The sequence below is a fragment of the Diaphorina citri genome, unplaced genomic scaffold (genome assembly GCF_000475195.1).
Source record: "Diaphorina citri unplaced genomic scaffold, Diaci psyllid genome assembly version 1.1 scaffold162, whole genome shotgun sequence".
In the NCBI taxonomy this organism is placed as follows: domain Eukaryota; kingdom Metazoa; phylum Arthropoda; class Insecta; order Hemiptera; family Psyllidae; genus Diaphorina; species Diaphorina citri.
In genome coordinates, this window is record NW_007377599.1 from 234595 (window position 1) to 256752 (window position 22158).

A 22158-nucleotide genomic window follows, 5' to 3' on the forward strand; every position below is an offset into this window, starting at 1 on the left:
ATAGTCCTCCATTCCTGCATCAAAACGTCTAGTTTTCCTCCAATGCTCCAACTTTTCCTCTGTCGCTACGGCCAACGAAATACAAAATTCGTGGGAATTTCCCTTTCTCTGTCCAGGGATTTTGATGTCTCCTTTTCTACGGAAGGATTTGTTTCAGTCCCTTTTAGCCGTGGGATTTTTTGTCGATTTCTCAATCTCAGCAGAAGGATTTATCCCTTTTTATCGAGGGATTTTTCTCTCTATCCCTCTTTTTCTCAGTCGATGTCAATATCGTAATCAAAGGATTGTTCTTCCTCTAGCATAGTGGTGAGAGAGGCATAAGATAGGAGGGATGAGGGCACAGGGAGGCGCAGTTTGGTCAGCAGACCTATGATCTTGGCGCAGAGACGACGTAGGGGAATGTACGAGGGGAGGGCAGGATGCGTGGGGAGGAAGGCCTGTAAACCGTGAGAGGGGACACACACACCCCGAGGAGGGAGAGTAAAGTTGCCATAAATGATATAGCTCTGGAGAACTGCTAACCCTAACCAGCCTAGTTAGCTGGCAGTTTTCAAAGGGTTCTCACTGCTTTTAAAGAACAAGCACAAGTTCTCACGATGTGATGGTTGACTGCGGTTCACTACACCACTGACATTAATTAAGTAATACTCACAACAGTCACAACTTAAAGATTACTAAAGGCTCATTTTCCAATAGGTCCACAATTATTATGATCTGAGCAATCAAGTGGGGGGAAAAAATCACGTGGAACTGATACTGCAGCTCTTTCAAAAATGCGACCAAAATTTTTCCTTTTTAACTTATCAAAGTTAGGTATGTCCTAACACGGTCTGTTTAACAAAGCTCAGCACCATTACTGAAGTAAAGGTAACATATGTATGTAGTAGGTACCCACTAGCAGTATGGTACTGCAACACAAGACTAATATTTTCCTATCATAGCATTTTCACATACAATAAATAACAATTCAAAGCTATATTATTTTATTTTACTATATCTCAATGTTGACAAAGGCGGCATTCCGAAGGTACGTTCCATTGAGAGGAGCAGACTGAAATATGTATGTACGATAGTATTCAGATTTTAGTAGAATCTAAATTTCGACGTTTAATATGTCGTCAGTGCTGCTGGCTTTTTTCGGACCTACTCAGGCAGGGTAAGGTTAATGTGAGAAGGCGGGTAGCTAGACGCTGACTGGAGGGTAAAGCTCCCGTCACTAAAGACCTTGGCACTTATCAAACAAACCTCTATCAAAGAAGCGTATTTCGTCAAAATTCTGGATAAGGTAGGGATTTGGTAACCGAGAAAAAAAAAGGGCTTATGGCGAATAGTCCAATGAAATTTCCAAAGCGTTCTTGTTTATTTTCAATTTATTTTCCACAGGCACACGCCGCGCGCACAAATATATGAAGTCATGCAAGCCTCAAATTGACACGATTTCCAAATTTGGATAAGGAAATCTTCCTCGACTTTTTAAAAAATAAAACGAAAATATAGCTAGTTGGGCAGGTACCAACTTAATAATAATAAAAAAAATTCATTTGCTTTTTTGCATCTACATTATTCTACATAGCTCAAGATCAAAGACAACAAAGATTGGTGGATGTTCTTTGTGTTCTGAAATATCAGGTGACTCCGGCCATAGTCTCATTTCCTATCCATGAGCTGAAGAAAGATCGAATAAAAAAATCAATAAACTGAGACAAGTACCTACCTACCTAAGGATTGCTTCGGATCTGGAGGTTGGTGTGATGCATTATCCGGGGAAAAAAATTTTTGGTGACAGTTCGACAAACATTTATGATTGACACTATTAAGTTCCTCCCTCATGCTCCACCTTTACAGCCGAATTAACGAAGATTTTTCTTTTCTTTTCGTTAGTGTAAAAAGTTCTTTTTTTTTCATGTATGTATGTACCTACCTGGATTCTTTTAACGTTACGTAAAAATCTTTTAACGTTATGTAAAAAAAAAAAAAAAAAAAAAAAAGGGCTCCCCGGGAAAGTTGTGCGATGTTCACACCAGATATTTTTTTTTTTTTTTTTAATGCTTTTTGGTTTTTACAAAAAGGAAGGATTGTGATCAATTCAATTAAATAAATAGGTACCTATCTTAAAAGTAAAACCATAATGCTCATGCATGGGAGCTAGTTAGATTTGAGTTTCAATGAGACCCACACAGAGATGAGTCTTTATTATTCAAGGAAAAGATAAAAATAAACCCTCCAAGGCACAAAACTACTTATTTTTCATAATCCATGCTTTGTACACCTTCCAAAAATGAAGTACAAAGTGAGGTAAGTGATATTCCACTGAAATAATTGAAAATGAAGGCTAAATATGAGAAACTCTCACGTGAAATGTATCAACTACTCACCTAGTTCATATAATGAGGTGATGAGAATGAGTTGAACTTGAAACAGGAAGACACTGATGTTGGTCAGAAACGATCGATTTTTACCGAATTTTCCTATGAAGGAATTTCACTTGGGGACGGACAGATTAAAACTGAAAATTTATTTGAATATGAAATGTTATATAAGGTAACACTGCACATTATTACAGATTCAAGTGTTCTAAATTTATAAAATTTGGACAACTTTAAAAAGTTTGAGAAAGACTTCCTCACACCTACGTCCTACCTATCTGATCTAGATCTACCTTCCCAGCCTTCCCTTCCCTAAGCCCTAACCCTAAAAACAAAACTTCGATTACTTCGACCGAATGAAGACCGAAGTTGCACAAGTCCAAAACGAAAAGCCCGAGCGTGCACGAAAATCGGGATCTGGATCGTCCTCCCCCCCAAAACTTGCGCGGAGTTTTCGCGCACGCCGTGTCCAGACCGAAAAGGCAAATACAGTGTTGCCAACTCTCACTCAAATTTTACAGACCCTTTTCCAATCTTTTCCTTTGGGGTAAGTTATGAGTAAAATTTATAAAAATAAATTTATCATCTCATCTAGAATCGAACTCACAACCCCCTGCTCTGGGCTCTGAGCTTTGGTATGATTGTTTTCATACACTCAAAAAGAAAATCAAAAATAAAAGAATGAAAAATCGGATTCAGTGAACAGGGGGCCTACAGATTTCCCCTCCTTTCCCATTCGCCAACTCGGTCAGCTGTTTTCAGTTGCCAAATGCCATTGCCATTTTTTGTCAACATGTCAACAATCAACATTCAACATATCAACAAACAAAAACGGAAAACACCTTGGAAAACACTACTTGACAAGTGAAAAATGGAAAATCCTGGATTTTAACTTTGAACTTACCTACTTAGCTGATAAGGATACGTGATAACAGTAATTACTGATAACCCGGTTCACTTGATAAACTGGTCAAATAAAATTGTACACTGGCATTTCAAACCTTCAGTGTCAGTCCTATGTTGCCTGTGTCAAGTTCAGTGATCCGAGCAACTAGAGCTTTGTCATTCATCAGAAGTCAGTGAAAGGCTTGACACTGGCAGCTTACCTCAAGGACTTACCTCAAGAGGTAATCTATTTCCAGTCCCAGGATAGGAGAAGGAGAAGCAGGACGATTTACATCAGAATCTCCAAGGGTAATGGGACCTCCACAGTTATTAGGATCCTTAGAGGGATCAGCAGAATCATTAGAGGATGAGTTTGAATTCTGAACAAGGACGGAGTCTTTAGGAGAAGCTGCATTGTTATCAACTGTTTGAGACGTAGACTTCAAGGAGCGTTTGGCTTTAAGGGACCTCTTTAACTTAATGATTTTTTGGGCAGGAACAATGGTATCCAATTCTTTTACGGGTGAATCCTTTGTATCCGAATTTTGCGCAGGTAAAGAAGTTACGAGAGCGGATTCAACTTGCGGAGAATCCAAAGAATTTTCGGGAAGTTGAGGAGTGAGAGGTTGAGTGATTGGAGGAGAGACTTCAGGTTGGGAGTTTGGTGCCGATTTTTCAAGGTTGGTTTCAAGAGCAAGTTCCAAAGTGGACACAAGGGAAGTTTGAGGAGCTGTGAGAGATTCCTGGGTTGTTGAAGGTACAGGGGAAGTTTGAGGAGCTGCTGTGGAAGATTCCTGGGCTGTTGAAGTAGAAGTGGGGGAAGGAGGCTGAGAAGGGGATTCTGTTGGAGGTGAAGAAGGAGATTCACTTGGAGGTGAAGGAGGAGAAGGTTTAGGACGGGACTTACGGGAGGTGGGATGTGTAGAAGGAGTAGGAGGTTGAGGAGGGGACTCACTCCGGACCAGACGATAGCCGGTGTTGAGGATGGTCTTCCGGACTACCACCGGTGTGATGGGACTCAGCTTCCACTTGAGATGTTTGGCAGCGGGCGAGGGAAACAGTTGAGCTGTAAAAAGAAAACAGACAAGAGACCAAACGACTTAATGTTTCACCAACCACAACCTGAGTGACTAAAACAGAAAGGTCTCCTTCAGAAAACACTTCCCTAAACAATCTGAACTAACCCCGTATTTCTATGAAATACATTTGCTCTTAATCATACCAGACAAGATTTACAGGGTCACAACCTGAGTGACTAAAACAGAAGGGTCTCCTTTAGAAAACACTTCCCTAAACAATCTGAACTAACCCCGTATTTCTATGAAATACATTTGCTCTTAATCATACCAGACAAGATTTACAGGGCACCCAAATTACCACTCAGACAAACACCAAGTATTACTCACACATTTATTTATTTATTTACCTACATACCTACTTCATAAAATGTGTCATTGAAAATTGACATTATTACAGTATCAAGAGCATATTATACAAAAGCCTACATACCTACTTCATAAAATGTGTCATTGAAAATTGACATTATTACAGTATCAAGAGCATATTATACAAAAGGGTCCCAGGATATGCATCTCTGATTGCAACCTTTGACTAAACATGCGTCTGTTCTATGTGTTGTGTTTTGTGCTGTGTCTGTCCAACTATGTCTATGGGGAACTGGTCTTTGTCTCACTCGTAAGTTCTTTATTGTTATTCTTCTCATTCTTTCAATAGTCCCAGGATATGCATCTCTGATTGCAACCTTTGACTAAACATGCGTCTGTTCCATGTGTTGTGTTTAGTGCTGTGTCTGTCCAACTATGTCTATGGGGAACTGGTCTTTGTCTCACTCGTAAGTTCTTTATTGTTATTCTTCTCATTCTTTCAATCTTTCAGTTTGTAAGTAACTAGGATTTGCATGAACCTTTTCAATGGAATGGACTTTCCCACACTGTGCTTTTTTTATTATTATTTCAAAGACATGTCCATACATTGTAGAGTGATAGGAGAAAGCCAGCTGTGTTCTGAAAATAATCTTTTTCAGTCAGCTCCCATGGTTTAGTGATCACTCGCCTTGCATGCGGGAGACCCGGGTTCAATTCCCAGCTGGGTCAAAAAATTGGTATCATGAAAATTATTGATTCTGTGACTGGCTGTTGTGGGGGGGTCCCCATCTACTTTTAAGGGAAGGGATCACCTATGCTAAGGTTTATCAATTTGGGATTGAGGTGAAACAAGTTTTTCCCTATACTTAATACCTAGGTCAACCTCTCAATCCTGAGACAATCTATGGCTTTAAAACTTGACTTTAGTAATGCTCTGATAAAATATACAAAAGTGTTACATTCAAATAAATACTTGCATACATTATTTCTATTGGACCCTTTCAATTCTAAATGACACTCCATTTTGTGTTAAGTAATTGGACATTGTTAAAATTTCAAAGAGCATCTCCTGAGAGGTGTCTTCAAAATTTCATGTTCATTCTTTGTTAAAAATAAATAATCACATAATCAAACCTGTTCAAGCAATAAAAAACCTGCCTTAGACAGGATGGTAGGGTGGTAGATATGGGTTTGAACCTTAATTTGAAAATCACTACCCACAGCCTTTGCCATTGACAATAACCTCCTCAAGTGGTTATCTCCCAAGCAAGAGTTGTGTAGGTACTCATTCTATCAGTTTGTGTTCCTTAACACACTCATGTAGGAATAAAGGTGACACAAGAAGAGACTCTATGGCTTGGCAAAAAGTCAGAGTAGCATTGCAGGGCCTCTTCACACAAATATTTATTTTATATAAACAAAACTGTACATTATAGGGTCAGCAAAAATCATACATTTAATAGAGCTGTCCTAGGAATTAGGACAAGGTGGTCTAATTAGACTGAAAGCATCACCGTGTAGGTACATACGTACTTACCTCATCTAAAATATAAGGATGACTCTCCCAGCCTATCTAGGTTTATTTCCTTATTTTGGCTGGAAACTTTATATTTACTCACTAAAGACCCCTACCTTTAAATACTTACTGGTTGACCAACCAATTTGTAATAAGTAATCAATGAAGCATTGACATATTACATCCCACCCACAGACTAGGGTTTGGATGTTAAAAGACAGAACCAGAGTACATATTATTAAATAGGTAGAGTAGGTAAACATTGGATGTCAGGATTACATTTATTAAATTATAATAATCTTATTCTCATTAGGATTTAGTTTACCTCTGGTGGAAATTGAACCTGCCACTTTGGGTAAAGTTCCAGTTTCACTTGAGTAAATGCTCAAACTTGGGGGGAAAAAAAACTTCTATATTAGGGAAGATATTTACTCTAGCCTCTTTGTGCTCAAGCTCAAAAAGTGTTTTGTAGTACTAAGCGCCCAATGTCCATTTGAATAGATATTTTTTTTTTTTTTACAATTTCGGCTCAAGCCAAGGAGGTTTCTTAACGATAAAAAAAAAAAATAAATAAATAAATAATAAGTGAAGCCCATTTTATTAATCTATAATTGCCATTTTTGTAGACAAGGTCAAATGTCCATTCAAATCGACACTGCTGAGCACTTGGTACTACAAAAATTATTTCTAGCCCGGGCACTTACTACTACAAAAATTTTGCCCATTCAAATGGACATTGAGTGCAAAGAGGCTAGACGTGTTCTAAATTTCAAGTTGAGCAATGTAAAAAGAGTGACCAGGATTACTATTGGTTAGAAATTATTGAACTAGAAGGAAAGATAAATTACCTCATAAAATAGAGTCTATCAGCTTGAAAAGGAAGAATGCTAGTGTGGGTAAATGAGCTACTCCCCATCTATTTTTAAGGGAAGGGATCACCTATGCTAAGGTTTATCAATTTGGGATTGAGATGAAACAAGTATTTCCCTATACTTAATACCTAGGTCAACCTCTCAATCCTGAGACAATCTATGGCTTTAAAACTTGACTTTAGTAATGCTCTGATAAAATTGTGTAGAGGCTTGCTCAATTTCAGTATAAATAATTAAAATAAATTACTGAAAATTAAAATCAGATAAAAATAAATAAATTATTCTTATCAAGACAATGTCGATTAAGATGTTTTAAATTGGTGAGCTTTCGATGTCACTCAGGACATCATCTTCAGACCAAGATAGATGTTGACTCTATCGCAGCAGGAGTAGAAGGAATTTAAAACATCTTAATCGACATTGTCTTGATAAGAATAATTTATTTATTTTTATCTGATTTTAATTTTTAAATATTTCTTACGATTATTAAAAACAATTTTAAATTACTGAAGTTAGAGTAATTAGGAGATAAAAGGAAGTATTTCACCTGATGGGAGGCAGTATGGGAGAATGACAGTACTTAATACTGGACCATTATCAAAGTTGGGACCTATGGAGGTACCCACCTAATTTGGAGATTAGACTAACACTATCAGAAAGGTTTAATTGCACAATGTGATACTTTTTTTTGTGAAAGGTCAAAGTGTTCTAAGATAAGCCATAGTATAGATATCTAATTATGATTTCTCAACATTGCATTCTACTTAATCTGACAAATAAACAACTGGGTACCTAAGTAATATTCCTTAATTTCTTGACTGACTTTTGTGCTTCCATCAGGTGGCATTTATGAACAGGTCTGGACTATACTTCTGAGTGCTAGTGTTTGTTTGTACAATTTAGCATTGAGATAAGGAAAGACAGGATAGAAGAAAGCCAGCCGTTGCGAGAACGAAACTTATTAGTGTAGGATAAAATCCGCCCCGGGCGGGAATCGAACCCGCGACCTAGTGCTTGGCTTCTGTTTGATCAATATGAAATTATAGACCCGGTGTTTAGCAGTCTAAAAGGGGTAAAACTGGCTTACCTTTAGTAGACATATGTAAAAAATGACCCAACTTTGACTGTCTGGTCTGTTAACTTTTTGGTTGATACCGATTAGATTTTTTCTTCCTCTATTTTTACCTTTTGTTCTTTGAATAGTTCTATGAACGCCCGCCCTGCCTTGGAAGCCAGCAATGACATTGTAGGTAAATATTAGGAAGCCAGAGGTTACTATTACCTCTTCTGTCAAATAACCCGACATTTGCAACAACAACAAAAAAAATTTTGACCGAGTATTCTACACATTTTTTTACGAAGATTTTACTTGACTGTTTATTATTTTTTTCCTTTCCTTGATAAAAAAATTATTAATTATTTTTAAGTACTTTTTTCTCACTAGGTTAAGACATTTGAAATTATTTTTAGTAGGATTTTAGTAATAGTAGGTAGGGGATTAAAATCAGTAGGTTACCTATTTGATAAAGTAGGTTGTAAGGTTGTGAGAAATTTTTTCAAGTAATTATCTCTTCAAAATCAAGATCACTTATTTAAGTATACTATAAGATAAGATCTGCCTAAGTCTCTCTTTTTTCCCTACTCATATTATTACATAAGTATAAGTACGTGATATTAGTTATGTGTATTTTAATATTTTGAAATTTGGGACTCAAACTCGCAACCTGTTTCAAATTTCGACACGTGATAGGACTTGAAGGTCTAGTCAATAATCGATTTATTTATTTTTAACAATGTTCCTAAATAATAAAAATTTACTTAATGAAATTTGGTACTCAAACTCGCAACCTGTTTCAAATTTCGACACGTGATAGGACTTGAAGGTCTAGTCAATAATCGATTTATTTATTTTTAACAATGTAGGTATTTTTAGGGAGAATGGCCTAGTGGTCAAGTTCCTTGACATTTGACAACAATGTAGGTATTTATTTTTATAACTTTTTTGACTATTGGAAATCTTCTAACATGACTACTTTCGTCTTGGTGAAAGAACTTTTCTGCCCTATGTGTGACCTGTACAAGTTCTTCGACATACCAGTAATTACTATTACTTTCACATATCTAGATACACACCACGCCCAAATGTATTTCATGGGGAACCACAGTAGCCATTGAGACAAAATCGATGACAAGCGAAACCCACATATTAATTAATTTTTAAGAAGTTTTTAAATTGACTTTTATTTTCTACAGATGTTTTACGGGCAACATTTCATTTCCTAATATGTAATTTTTGATCCTGTACTTTTTCCCTATTTACTGTAAATCTCTTTGGCGTTTTCTTCTGTTAGCATTGAAACCGAGACACGTGATTATGATACCCGCCACTCACAATCAGACCATCTGACAGACAGCGGTCCGTCAGATGGTCTGAGCGCAAGTGGCTAGCCTAAATACTTATTACTTTATTAATATGATTCTATTCGAAAAGTACAATGTAATGTTACTGGTGGAATGAGGTTAAAATAAAGACTGCTAATTTTTCTTTTGATAACTGTGTGTTTTGGTACCTTTGTCATTTTCTCCCTCAGAAAGATCCAAGAAAAGTCATTGGTGGTTTTCTTGTATTGGGTGTCCGGATTGTTCAGATCTGGGACACCCTGTATACTAAAAACGACTAGAGAACAGTGCTCTAAAAAAGGGGGCTTGAAACCAACGAGAAAATCGGAGAATAGGACCCTGATATGGGGATCCAACTCCCGATTTAATTAGGCTAACAGGACCCATAATATTAGGAAAATTAGACCTCCTTTATTTCCTAGTTGCCTAATAGAAATGGCCAGGGAAAGCGAATGAGAATAGGACCCTGATATGGGGATTTAAACTCCCGATATAATTAGGCTAACAGGACCCATAATATTAGGAAAATTAGACCTCCTTTATTTCCTAGTTGCCTAATAGAAATGGCCAGGGAAAGCGAAAGAGGAAAGACAGAACCATTTCCAATGGGCAATTAGGAATTAAAAGAGGTCTATTTTTCCTAACATGAATTTGGTGAAGGGGACCCGAAAAAGGGGAAGTTATAGGGGAATTTCAGCGAATAGTATGGGAAAATAAACAAACCTCTTTTATTTCCTAGTTGCCTATTAGAAAAGACACCTCAGGCCTCGTAAAGCCTGAAAGACTGAGCCATCTAATAGGCAGTTAGAAAATAAAGGAGGTCTGTCTACCTTTTTCTTAAAACCATGGGTCAGAAGTAGGGGAAGTCATAGGCAATGAAGAAGCACCTCCTTTTTTTCCTAATTGCCTATTAAGAGTGTTCTGGAACGCCGGATTTCGTTATCCCAGAGGGTTTCTAATAGGCAATTAGGAAATTAAGGGGGTCTCTTTTTCCATATTTCCTAGGAAAAAGAGACTTTGTTTCCCAATCGCCTATTTAGAGGCGTTTTTATTCTTTTTTGGGCCATTTCTAATAGGCAATTAGGAAATAAAAGAGATTTCTTTTCCCATACTGTTCACTGAAACTCCCCTAGTCCCCTATAACTTCCCCTTTTTCGGGTCCCCTTTACCAAATCCGTGTTAGGAAAGATAGACCTCTTTTACATCCTAATTGCCTATTGGAAATGGTTCTGTTTATGTTTCCATTGGCCCTGGCCATTTCTATTAGGCAACTAGGTAATAAAGGAGGTCCTCGATGGAGAAAGTTTAAGATGTATGCGACTCAAATTTGAGAATGGAGCAGTTGCAATTAGGAAAATATTATTAATAAAAGGTCAATTCCTACGTAAAAAGTTGTGAAAAATCCAAATCTGAGGTCAAAACTCCAAAAAAGTAACTTTAAAAGGTCGAAAATTCAATTTTGCCATTCTTATGAAAAAGTTCAAATAGTTGTGACGTCAAAATGCGCAGAAACGCTTGCGCACAAACAAACGAAGCGGGAGTCATGAATTATGACGTCATCGCCTACGGACGAAGCGGGAGTCATGAATTATGACGTCATCGCCTACGGGAGCATATGTCGTGACGTCAAACTTTACGATTTATCGGTTTTTAAATTGATTTATCTCGGTATCTAGAAGTCGTAGAAGAAAAAGAAAAATTCGTACCTATAAGATATAAGAACCAATGGTTGGTTTGACACATCGTACGACCTAGCAGCTTTCGGGTTCTAGATATGGCCTCTTGAAACAAAATCCTTAGATTTACTAAATAGTTCATCGGACCCTACACTACAAAGAAGTGCGAAAGGAGTGTGCTTTTGCTAACTAGTAACTATTCAAAAAGTAATAAGTTCTGCTATACTTGGAAGGTAGCGTGCCCGCTCTGTAATCGCTAAGTCGCTGATTTAATTAAACTGATGAAATTCGTTCTCGGAACGGTTTAATAGAGGGAACTGTAACTGCTAGGGTCTTATCGTTCCGAAATCGAAGAGAGAAGGAAGACAGGATAGAAAAAAGCCAGCCGTTCCGAGAACGAACCTTATCCCTTCAGGATAAAATCCGCCCCGGGCGGGATTCGAACCCGCGGCCTAGCGCTTACAAGGCAGAGGCGCTACCAAACAAGCTAACTAGGCTGGCTATGGCTGAAACCAATACTTACAATGGTCAACAGTCCAGACACCAATGACGACACGAGATCCTTGCCTGCCCGGGCACACACGATAGTGTTGTGTGCCCCTGACACTGCAGGCCCGTGATCAGCCGTCACCATCAGGGACATCTCCAGGAACTTACACACGTAGGGGGGCAGCTGCCTCTGGAACCACAGGAGGGAGAGGACGCCCCCAATGCCCATGTTCTGTTTGAGGACGTCGGAGATGGGCATACCCGCGTACAGCAACTCTTGACCTCTCTCGTCACAGATGGAGGTCATGAAGGAGGCGGGCTTTCGGATCAGACCGAGTTCCTGGTGATGCAAATGTTGATACACTGGCTGGGATTGAACCCATGCCCTCCTGTTTACTAGGCGAGCGTCTTGACCACTACACCACCGAGGCAGATACTCAATTACTTACCAATAAATCCGATGCTACGTCCCAGCACGAACAGTCCGTTGATGGCTCCCATCTCGACATACTCCTGAGCCTCTTCCCGTGTGAAGGAGCCACTGTGTCTCAGCAAATCTACAAACGCCACCGCTATCACACCGTCCACATTAAGGATAAGGTTGGGCTTCTTGGAGGTGGTGATCTTCTCCACTTCCAGGGCGTAGTTGAGAAGAGGGGTGGTCGGGAAGTTTTGCAGCACGAACTCCTTGATGATCTTCACGCGCATGTCCGGGTTGTTGATCTGCGATGGATGGGAAGAAACAGGTGTTAGTTACTTATTTATGCACCGCAATCCTTACACGGAAATATAGTAACTTATTTAGCATAGGTGGGATCTTAACCACTGATTTCACCAAAAAATAAGTGGTGCAATTTTAAACTCCTCTGATAAAGGTACTACATGTCGGGGTTGTTGATCTACAATGGATGTAAAAGACAAGTGTTAGTTACTTGTTGTTGTTGTTGTTGTTACTGCTGCAGCTTTAGCTATAGCCGAAAGGTGATGACAAAATAGAAAAAATATCTCTTCTATCAGCCATACACCGGGGTGATGGTCTCTAGCCATGTTTAACTGGCTTGTCGTGAACCGCAGTCAACCATCGTGAGGACTTGTGCTTGTTCTTTTCAAGCAGAGAGAACCCTTTGAAACTGCCAGCTAGCTAGGCTGGTTCATCGTCCCGAAATCTAATGGAGAAGGAAGACAGGATAGGAGAAAGCTAGCCGTTCCGAGAACGAACATTATCAAAATTGGACTTGTACCTACTTGGAAATATGTATTTTAAATGTACCTAAGCCTGTTAAAGTTCTATCATTGCTATGCTATCAGGTGCAGTTGATTTTCAGTCGAAAACGAGACTTTTTAATCAAAGTACTTGGAGACATTACTTCAGTACTTCCAACTCTGCATCTCTGTGGCCCAGTGGTCAAGAGCACTGACTTTCAACCTGGAGATGCTGGGTTCGAATACCGGCCAGGACGGAAATTTTGACAGACCTTTTCCGTTCTTGGATAGGCATCATAGGCATAGATGTAAAAGAATGTGCTTTGAAGTATTAAAAAGCGGTTCCAAAGTACCTACAATCTTTTAGAAAAAAACTGTACCTGAGGTATTTTCTGGACTAATCTTGCCCTGAGGGTGTTACTAATGTGTTCTGGACTCACCTTGCCCTGAGGGTGTTTCTCCTGGGTCATGAGGGACAGAATGGTCTTGGCATACTCGTACGTCTGTTGCTCGCTAGGCGCGCCACTGTACTCTCCGTAGTTGGCCAATTCACTGGCACCTCCCAGATCACAGATCGTGTCAGAGTAGACGACTGAGGCACCTCCTCCGGCTACCATGGTCCAAATACGACCCTTCTTGTTCAGGATTGTCAGCTGGGAAGGAAAAGAAGTATTGGTTTAATGTGTTAAGAAATCGGGGTTCTATTGCTTACCATGCAGAAGGTCCCAGGTTCGAATTCCACTTTCAATATTAAAAAAAAATCACTAAAATTTCTCCCCTCTACCTCCGGTAGGAAATGCGGAAGTGCATGCAGCATTTCCTCTCTGGATGGCCAGATCAACCTTTTGTAATGCTGTGATATCCAGCAAAGAAATGCTTGGAACGGGATTCTAACGTGATATCAAACAATTTCTTGCCCAAATGGTCCAGCCAAATTGTAATTTAACAAAAAAAAAAAATAAAAAAAAATTTTTGCCCAAAAGGGCCACCCAAAATTTAATTTAAAAAAAAAAAAAAAAAAAAATCAAATAAATAAATACCTTAAGAGAGGCACCACTCTTGGAGTCCAGATCCGCAATGTACGCCTCTTCGGGGTAAGCATCGCGACCGAATGGGGGTGGATAGTCGATATTACCCCACTGAGCCCGACAGATGAAGTCAGCGGTAGAGTCCAGCTTAGCGGCCAAGTCCAGAATGTAAATCGTGTCATTGGTGACCACGAGGGGGTTAATCTCGAGATAGGTGAAGTACAGATTGACGTACATGTTGTACAGGGCGGTGACAAACTTGGCGACCATCCTGTAATAGAAAAGAATAATAAAAATCTTGAGAGGAAGGTACCCACTAGGCGAGGTAAGGCGTTCTCTACCACCTAACCCTTAGAGCTCCATTACTATGTGGTCAAATTCTCAAATAAATGAGGATAAAATTCCATGCCTCGTCTGGGATCGAACCCACGCCCTCCTGTTGAAGAGTACTTTTTTTTAATTTTTAAAATTTCAACACTTCAACAAATAAAGACGTTTGTGAGTAATTCGTGACTTCAAGTTTGACTTTGTGAGTAATTCGTAACTAGGAATTCAACTTTGTGAGTAATTTGTGACTAGGAATTTGACTTTGTGAGCAATTTGTGACTAGGAATTTGACTTTGTGAGTAATGCGCTACTTACGCTTTCTTGGCGGGTGCCACATTGATAAGTAGTTTGCTCGTTACTTGTTCTTCCGTGACGCCGGTTTGTCCTACTGGGATCTCCAGCTTGAGTGCCTTAGCATCTACATCGCCAATGTCTACGCCACCTTGATGATGGAACAGAATGGTGTCCGAGTTACGACTAGAGTAGATACACACGTACGCTTCTTCGTCCTGAGAACAAAACAGAATTGAATAGTATTGCTTTATTTAGACTGTCAGCTTAGAACAAGTTGTTCCATAATACTAATAGTTTAATAGATTTTGCATTTTCTTTTGTCTGTGTAGCGCTGAGGCTAATCTCTTAGTAGTGCTGTCAAACTGTTTTGACTTGGCGCGGTGGAGCGCTACTGCACTCCTTTATAGTTCTTATTTCGGGTTTAATTCCCGCCCGATGCGATCTTTATCCTAAACAAATAAGGCTGGTTGGCTGGTTCTCGGAACGGCTGACTTTCTCCTATCCTGTAATAGTAATACCTCTTTCTTCACTTTCGGGACGATAAGACCTGCGTTGTTAGTGTTGTTGCAGTTCCCTCTATCAAAGAGGTATTATTTTTATGTTCAATTTCCCGTAAAATCCCATGCCTCGGTTGGGGTTCCAATCCAATTATTACCAGACCTTTTTTTTTTTTTTTTTTTTCCCTTAAAATGCGATTTTAGATCAAAAGCATATCAGATCGTGCTATCATTTACTGTTCTGAACAAATGATAGATGGCCACGCGGAATTTTTTTTTTTTTTAAAAAAAGATGAGTGTTTCACCGCCGTTTTTATTTCGTAGCGATGAAACAACTGCTACATTGGACGCTTGTGATTAAAGACTTTCACTTTATACGTAGACCTCTGGTATGGTAACACTTCTTTGACTTGTGACTTCTCAAGTATATGTAATCGGCTACTATAGGTACGTATAATCTAATGATGGATTTTAATATTTTAAGTTGTTTCTTAGGCAGTCCATAATCCATATCCGTAGTTTTTAAGTAGCCTTGCTTCAAAATTTAGGTACAAGTTTTTCCTTCAGTAACCTAGCGGTAAAACTTTGGATTTTTATCTGCCTTGTAAGCGCTAGATCGCGGTTTCGATGTCCGCCCTCCGGGCGAACTTTATCCTCAACATATAACGTTCGTCCTCGGAAAAGCTGGTTTTTTCCTATCCCGTCCTCCTCTTCGATTTCGGGACGATAAGACCTTCGCTGTAAAAGTTCTTTGTATGAAACGTTCGACGTTCCTTCTATGGAAAAAAAGAGTTAAATTATAGACAAATTGATTTAGGTGCCTCGGTAAGACAAGGAGATAATTGGTTGATTTTTAAACAGTCACTGGCTGACTATTTGTTATTTTTCTAATGAATGAAGGTCGCCCGGTTTACAATGAAAATTAAAATGATAATTTCAAGTCTCCTTGGATAATGGCTTAGAGATTTAAGCAGAGTTATCTGAGTTATAGCTGTTAGAAGGAATATAGGTAATACCTACAAAGGTGGGTACAAGGTGTCTGGGAAAAATGATAATAATAATAATAAATAGTACCCAAAAATAATAAGACTAATGTGTCAGAATAATTAACAAAATATGGAACTCCTTGTACATTTAATTGTACATGATGGTACGTTATCCTAATAATATTCAAGGAGTCATCAGGTCAATCACTTCTATAAAAAAAAAAAAAAATATAGATATCTACGAATAAGCTGAAATTTAAGATCCGCCGGAAAAGTGATGTTAAGATACGGATGTTAGTTTTCTTATCAATGCTACCGACAAATAAAAAATTTAGTAAACAGTGCAAATTCAGTGAAAAACACTTATTCACATATTAAGCTGATTAAGCACCTTCTCACACCGTTATTTCTCACTATTCAAAATGGGTATTGTAAAGTTATAAGAAAAATATTATATCGTATGAGTGTGAAAAAAAAAAAAAAAAAAAAAAAAAAAAAAAAAAAAAAAAAAAACTGATCGAAGGCGTAGAAATAGGAACAAAGACGTAAAAATTAAATGACTAATATTTTTTTTCAGCAATTAAAAATACTAACGTTTTATTTCAAACGAAAACACTCACAAATCAGACCGGACGATTTTTGCGAACAGCCTGCAAAAAGACACTTCACCAAAAAAAGATTACTCCGGGCGGAAAACTGTACGGGACCGTCTAAAACGAACTCACTCGAAAGAAAGGAAAATCGCGATCTGATCACACACGTAACGTAGGTTACTGATTAGGACTGGCTCAACAGGACCAGGTCTTGTTTACGGCAAACTCGTAACTTGTAGGCCAGGTAGTCATGGCAACTTGTTAATCTTGATAGCGCGATAATGTAACAGCAACATAACGATGTCGACCTCTAAACCCTTCGGTGTCAGGACTCGCTGTCGGGCAAGACTTTCATAAAGGGCAAACGGGGAAAACGTAGGAAATTGGACCGTTTAACCGACCATTTAAATGCGGTACGAGTCGTGCAGCACTGGCAGGACTCAATATGACGCCATTTGTTTGGTGACCCTGGACACGTAAAGTAGTAAGTAGGTACCGGTAATCTAAAGCTGAGTCCTCATATACGAGTAATGGACGAACATCGATCGTCGAAGTACCTACGAGTCGTGCAGCACTGGCAGGACTCAATATGACGCCATTTGTTTGGACCCTGGACACGTAAAGTAGTAAGTAGGTACCGGTAATCTAAAGCTGAGTCCTCATATACGAGTAATGGACGAACATCGATCGTCGAACATCGATTAAGTGTGGACGGTTTCAATGAACATCAAACATCAATTGAGAGTGGACGGTTATAATCGATTTTATCGATCTATGATCTAACAGCAAATAATAGGAAACGGAATTAAAGCTTAGAATAAATTTAAATTGGCAAATCTGAAAGAGATAAGACTTGGGCAACGCCGGATTACCTCAGGTACAAATAGCACAAACTGAACAACGGACCATCATAATCATTAAGGGTGCTGGGATAAGCGTCAACAGTTCAAAGCTCTGCCCGGCCTATATTAACACGAAATATAGTTTCAAGACTTTTTGGCATTTTCAGCTCAATTTTTCTTCCACTTCCCTTTAACTTTATTAGAGAAATAGGAGGAAATATAGACGGGGATATAAAATTGAATTCTGAAATCACCTAAAATTGAGCATTCATTTGATTCCCTGAGTTTATGTAATGAGGAACATAAACGAGATATGGAAGAGGTTAAAAAAGATATTATGAGAAAACATTTAAATTTTTGTAACAATGTAATCAATCATCATTATTGTGTAATTCACCTTATATTTAATTTTTCTGACTGCAATAAGTTGCGTAAATATTAAAATTTGTAAAGTTCGTATTTTCCGTCACAGATCCTTACTTGAAACTTTAGAGTACACTTTTTTCTCCGCCCTCAATGTAAGTATTGTAGTAGAGAATGTAGAGATTTAAGACAAGTGTCAAGCATATTGAGGCAGAGATTTGTCATTTATCTTCCTCATTGATTTCAAGTAAGAGCTTAAATTTGCCGTAAACTTAACACTTAGACATATGTAGCCAACATACATAAAACATTAAATCAATTGAAGTAATTTAATGAGATAACTTGATTAGGGTAAATTCTGTAAAACAAGTTCTCTTTACGTCAGCAACTATGCACATTCTAAAGGATACGTCATAGTTATGTATAATGTACTAGAAGTAGAAAGGTACCTATCTAGTCTTCAGAATTTAGGCAGGTAGGCAGGCTGGTCTAGCTACCTGCTAGCTGATAGTTGCTCAATTCTGAACAATTCCTGGTTGTAAAGTACTTCACAAAACCTGTTTGATAGTGGCGAACAAAAAGGGAATGCAATGTGTACTTAACTTTTTTTTTTCAAGAGGTTTGATAGAGAGAACTGTAACAAATGTAACAATAACCAGGGAGGTCACATCGTCCCGAAATCGAAGAGAGAAGGAGGACAGGATGGGAAAGCTAGACACGGTTTCCAGAAAAATTCCTGGCCTGTCTCCCAGACTACCCAGATAATTACCTGGTCAAATGTTGAGACCTCACTATACATAGCTTCAATATTCCCAATGACCACATATTTAATATCAAATATTATCTACATATTTTCTTCAAAAGCAAATGTACTGGAACTGGAAAACCTACATAGGTATGCAAAATATGCATAATATGAGTTACAGTTCTTCCTAGTTTCTTAGTAGGACGCGAACGGTAATTCATTTGGTACCTACAGATAAACTGTTTTACAAGATGAACTCCATATTTCCACAGCTACTTATTGGTCAGTATTCATCTTATAATAATAAAGTAAGAGGTCCTCATCCAATCATAACGGGGTCTGACGTAACAATAACACTCCAATATTTTTCTTGAATTCCTTCTGAAAACTGTTATGTCCAGAACTACATAGAAATAAGTACATAAGAAGGTATATCTATTTACATTTTACACCTAAGTAAGGAAGTTAGTAAGAACTAGAAGTGTCAAGTTTTAATGCCCACCATAGGGACATAGGAATTTCATTAGTCACCACTACTTGAGTACTTACACTTAAGGTGCCTAGACATAGACACGATGCTTAAGGTGCCTACACACGACGCGACGAGTCAATAAGTCCAAATGGAATGAAACCAATACAAAACTTATTGTGTGTAGCGAACATTGAAAAAGACGCAGTCCTTTTTATGGCTCTAAAGTCTACAATAGGGCTGCCTGGAAAAGACTGAAGGCAAAAAGGGACTCGTGTGTAGAGGCCTTAAGGTTCGAGTACGGAATACCTATTTCTTAGATTACATAGGTACAGCAATGTTGTTAGGGTTTTGCTTTCTACTTTCAGATATTATATGGTACTTATAATAGAAGGAATCTTCTAGGTCCTAAGAAATAATTATACAAGTAGAAACTATGATAATGTAAGTACATGTAAAAATATAAATATGTAGTTAAATACAAATTATAAATTCTTATTCAAGAGGTAAATAATGATGAGATTAGATTTCTATTGAACTGGTAATGTTAATGTATGTTGTGTGAAAAGTGCTGGTCTGTGCAGTTAACATTGTCAAACCTGATATTCAGGTATTACCTGATAACTGGGAGACCTTCATTCTTCTGTCAGGCAACAAGTTTCAAACTAGAAATTTTCCAACACAAATCACTAAATGTGGTCTACCCTGATTAAATTATGATAGATACCTACTTCAAACTATAGATATAAGAATATATTTGACTTGGGATTTGGATCATGGAAAGAGGAGTTTTTCTGTAAAAATAACTTCAATAGGGTCTTAGAGATAGCAAGTGCTTCAATAAGTTAATGGAAAATAAGTGAAACATCTGGGTATGATCTATGATTGTACACTTATGATTACAAAGATTATAAAATAAACCTATCTACGTTTATGAACTTACTTCATGAGATGGCAACTTCACAGCCTTTTTTTTCAATACAAAATGCTAAATCTTATCAAATTTAGATGAGAAAATCTTGTTATTATAAAATAATTTGACATAACTTTTGACCCAGTACAGCAGATAAGCTTTAGGCTTATGTAACCTAACCTCTATCAACAGTATAATGAACATTTTTTTTTTTATTTTATTTTTATTTATTTTTCAATAGAAAATAAACCTCTTTTGGATATACTAACTCTATGGTTGTAGTGATCAAAATACTCACAAGTTTGATAACATGATAAAAATAATAGCATGTAGTACCTATCTAGTAGCCTGCTGCTGGGGTAAAGGGACTCTTTAGGCCTAATCAAGCAGCATAAATACCTAAGCACAATGCACTATCTCTATACAGGGTGGTCAGATTTTTTTTAGAATATTTGAGCCATAAATCCAGGAGGTCAATACAAGACTTTTTTACTCTATGAAAATATGCCCTAAAATGCTTCCTATTCAAGATGTCAAGCAAAAAGGGCAAATGTAGGTCAGATTTTTTTTAGAATATTCGAACCATAAATTCAGGAGGTCAATACAAGACTTTTTTACTCTATGAAAATATGCCCTAAAATGCTTCCTATTCAAGATGTCAAGCAAAAAGGGCAAATGTTCTAATTTCTCTATTTTTCTTACTGATGACACATACTCACCTTTCATTTAGGAGGTTAGAATGAAAATAAAATAGTCGGTATATCTAATCATAAAACCGAGATATTGGAACAAATTCTCTTGTAGGAAGATAGTAAGTTGATCTTGGAATCAAAGCCTGTGTAGCGGCCCTGCACAACTCTGGTGCAGTGAATTTCAAGCATTCTGGCTTGAATAAAATTAAATTTGCATACCCAAAGCTCCACAGGCACAGATTTTGGTTAGAAAGCATTTTAGGGCATATGTTTATAGAGTAAAAAAGTCTTGTATTGACCTCCTGGACATTGGTTTGAGTATTCTAAAAAAAAAATCTGACCACCCTGTATAACTATATCCTACTGTTCATACCAATCCCACAATTGTGATCTAAATGAGGTCAGGTACCCACAAGTAAGTAAGTACTATAAAATAAAATGTGTAATGATAATGACAACTCTGGTTGTGCAAATTATACTAAATGGGTATATAAGATCTAAATGAAGTCAGGTACCCACGAGTAAGTACTATAAAATAAAATAAAATGTGTAATGATAATGACAACTCTGGTTGTGCAAATTATACCTACTAAATGGGTATATAAATTCTAGAAATATTAAGCCAAAAGTGGTCCCTGAACCAAATACCTGTATCAAATAATAAGCAGGTAACAAAATACAAATAAGGTAGGTAGGTACCTCTATCTATTGATAATGTGTAGTAAACAAAATACCTACAATACTTCACCGAGTTCATGTGTAACCAAAAAGTGTCTTCCTCTATCTATTGATAATGTGTAGTAAACAAAATACCTACAATACTTCACCGAGTTCATGTGTAACCAAAAAGTGTCTTGCAGCATACAAATCCTGCCCATGGGTCAGGTATACAGTGTCATGTCATTTTAATTCATAGAAATCAGAGAGAAGGTAAGTAGGTAAATGAGTCTAGACCAGGTTGGTCTGTACATTTTTACCTGGTGTAAAGTTAGAAGCAAGGAGAAAGGCTAAGGTATAGTTACTAGCTGCCTACTTACCAATGTAAACCAAGAAAATGATATGTATGAATTATCAGGCTCGAGCCAATGACAGTTGGCAAAACCACTGTTTTATAAAGTATTAAATGAAATCTTTCCTTAAAACATACAAGTATAACTAACCAGTAGCTATTGAACTCAAAAATTAATATTGATAAAAAAAAATTAAAACACTTGCACACAAGAAACTCGAATCTCGATACGGTGTCGAGCTATCAGCTGACTGAAGTGATACGTGCTCACATGTATGTGAAGCGTGTCATGTTTACATGTGTGAACTCTCACTTCCCCTCCTCGTTGCGACGTTGCCAGGTCATAAAGCCGAGTCCACAAGAATCGGCCGCTCGTTTTCAGGATTTATTTTACTTTCTATTACCCTTTATCCTACCTGAGCGAGAGTAGGCGAACGTTTCAAACAAGAAAGCATGCCAGCCTTAAGCGCTAGGCCGCGGGTTCGATTCCAGCCAGGGGCGGATTTTATCCTGATGGGATAATATTCGTTCTCGGAACGGCTGGCTTTCTCCTATCCTGTTTTCCTTCTCTTTTCAATTTCGGGATGATAAGACCTTGGCAGTTATAG

At 37.9% G+C, this 22158-nt stretch overlaps 2 protein-coding genes across 3 annotated transcripts in view; both read right to left on the minus strand.

Moving 5' to 3' along the window:
* LOC103505298 (tubulin polyglutamylase TTLL4-like) overlaps nt 1-2722 on the minus strand; it is a 45934-nt gene extending 43212 nt beyond the window's left edge. Inside the window, exon 1 of one of the 2 annotated variants that reach the window (XM_008469627.3) lies at nt 2376-2722. The gene's annotated coding sequence lies outside the window, so the exon portion shown is untranslated. The remainder of the gene's footprint in view (nt 1-2375) is intronic. The other variant, XM_017442361.2, reaches the window with a different exon arrangement.
* Nucleotides 1-16769, minus strand: part of LOC103505301 (ATP-citrate synthase) — a 41629-nt gene extending 24860 nt beyond the window's left edge. Inside the window, exons 1-4 of the mRNA XM_026820631.1 lie at nt 16737-16769; nt 14463-14686; nt 13833-14091; nt 13233-13445 (exon numbers count right to left, since the gene is read on the minus strand). Of these exons, the coding sequence (XP_026676432.1) occupies nt 13233-13445; nt 13833-14091; nt 14463-14686; nt 16737-16769 (729 nt within the window). The remainder of the gene's footprint in view (nt 1-13232; nt 13446-13832; nt 14092-14462; nt 14687-16736) is intronic.
* Between the last annotated feature and the right edge of the window lie 5389 nt (nt 16770-22158).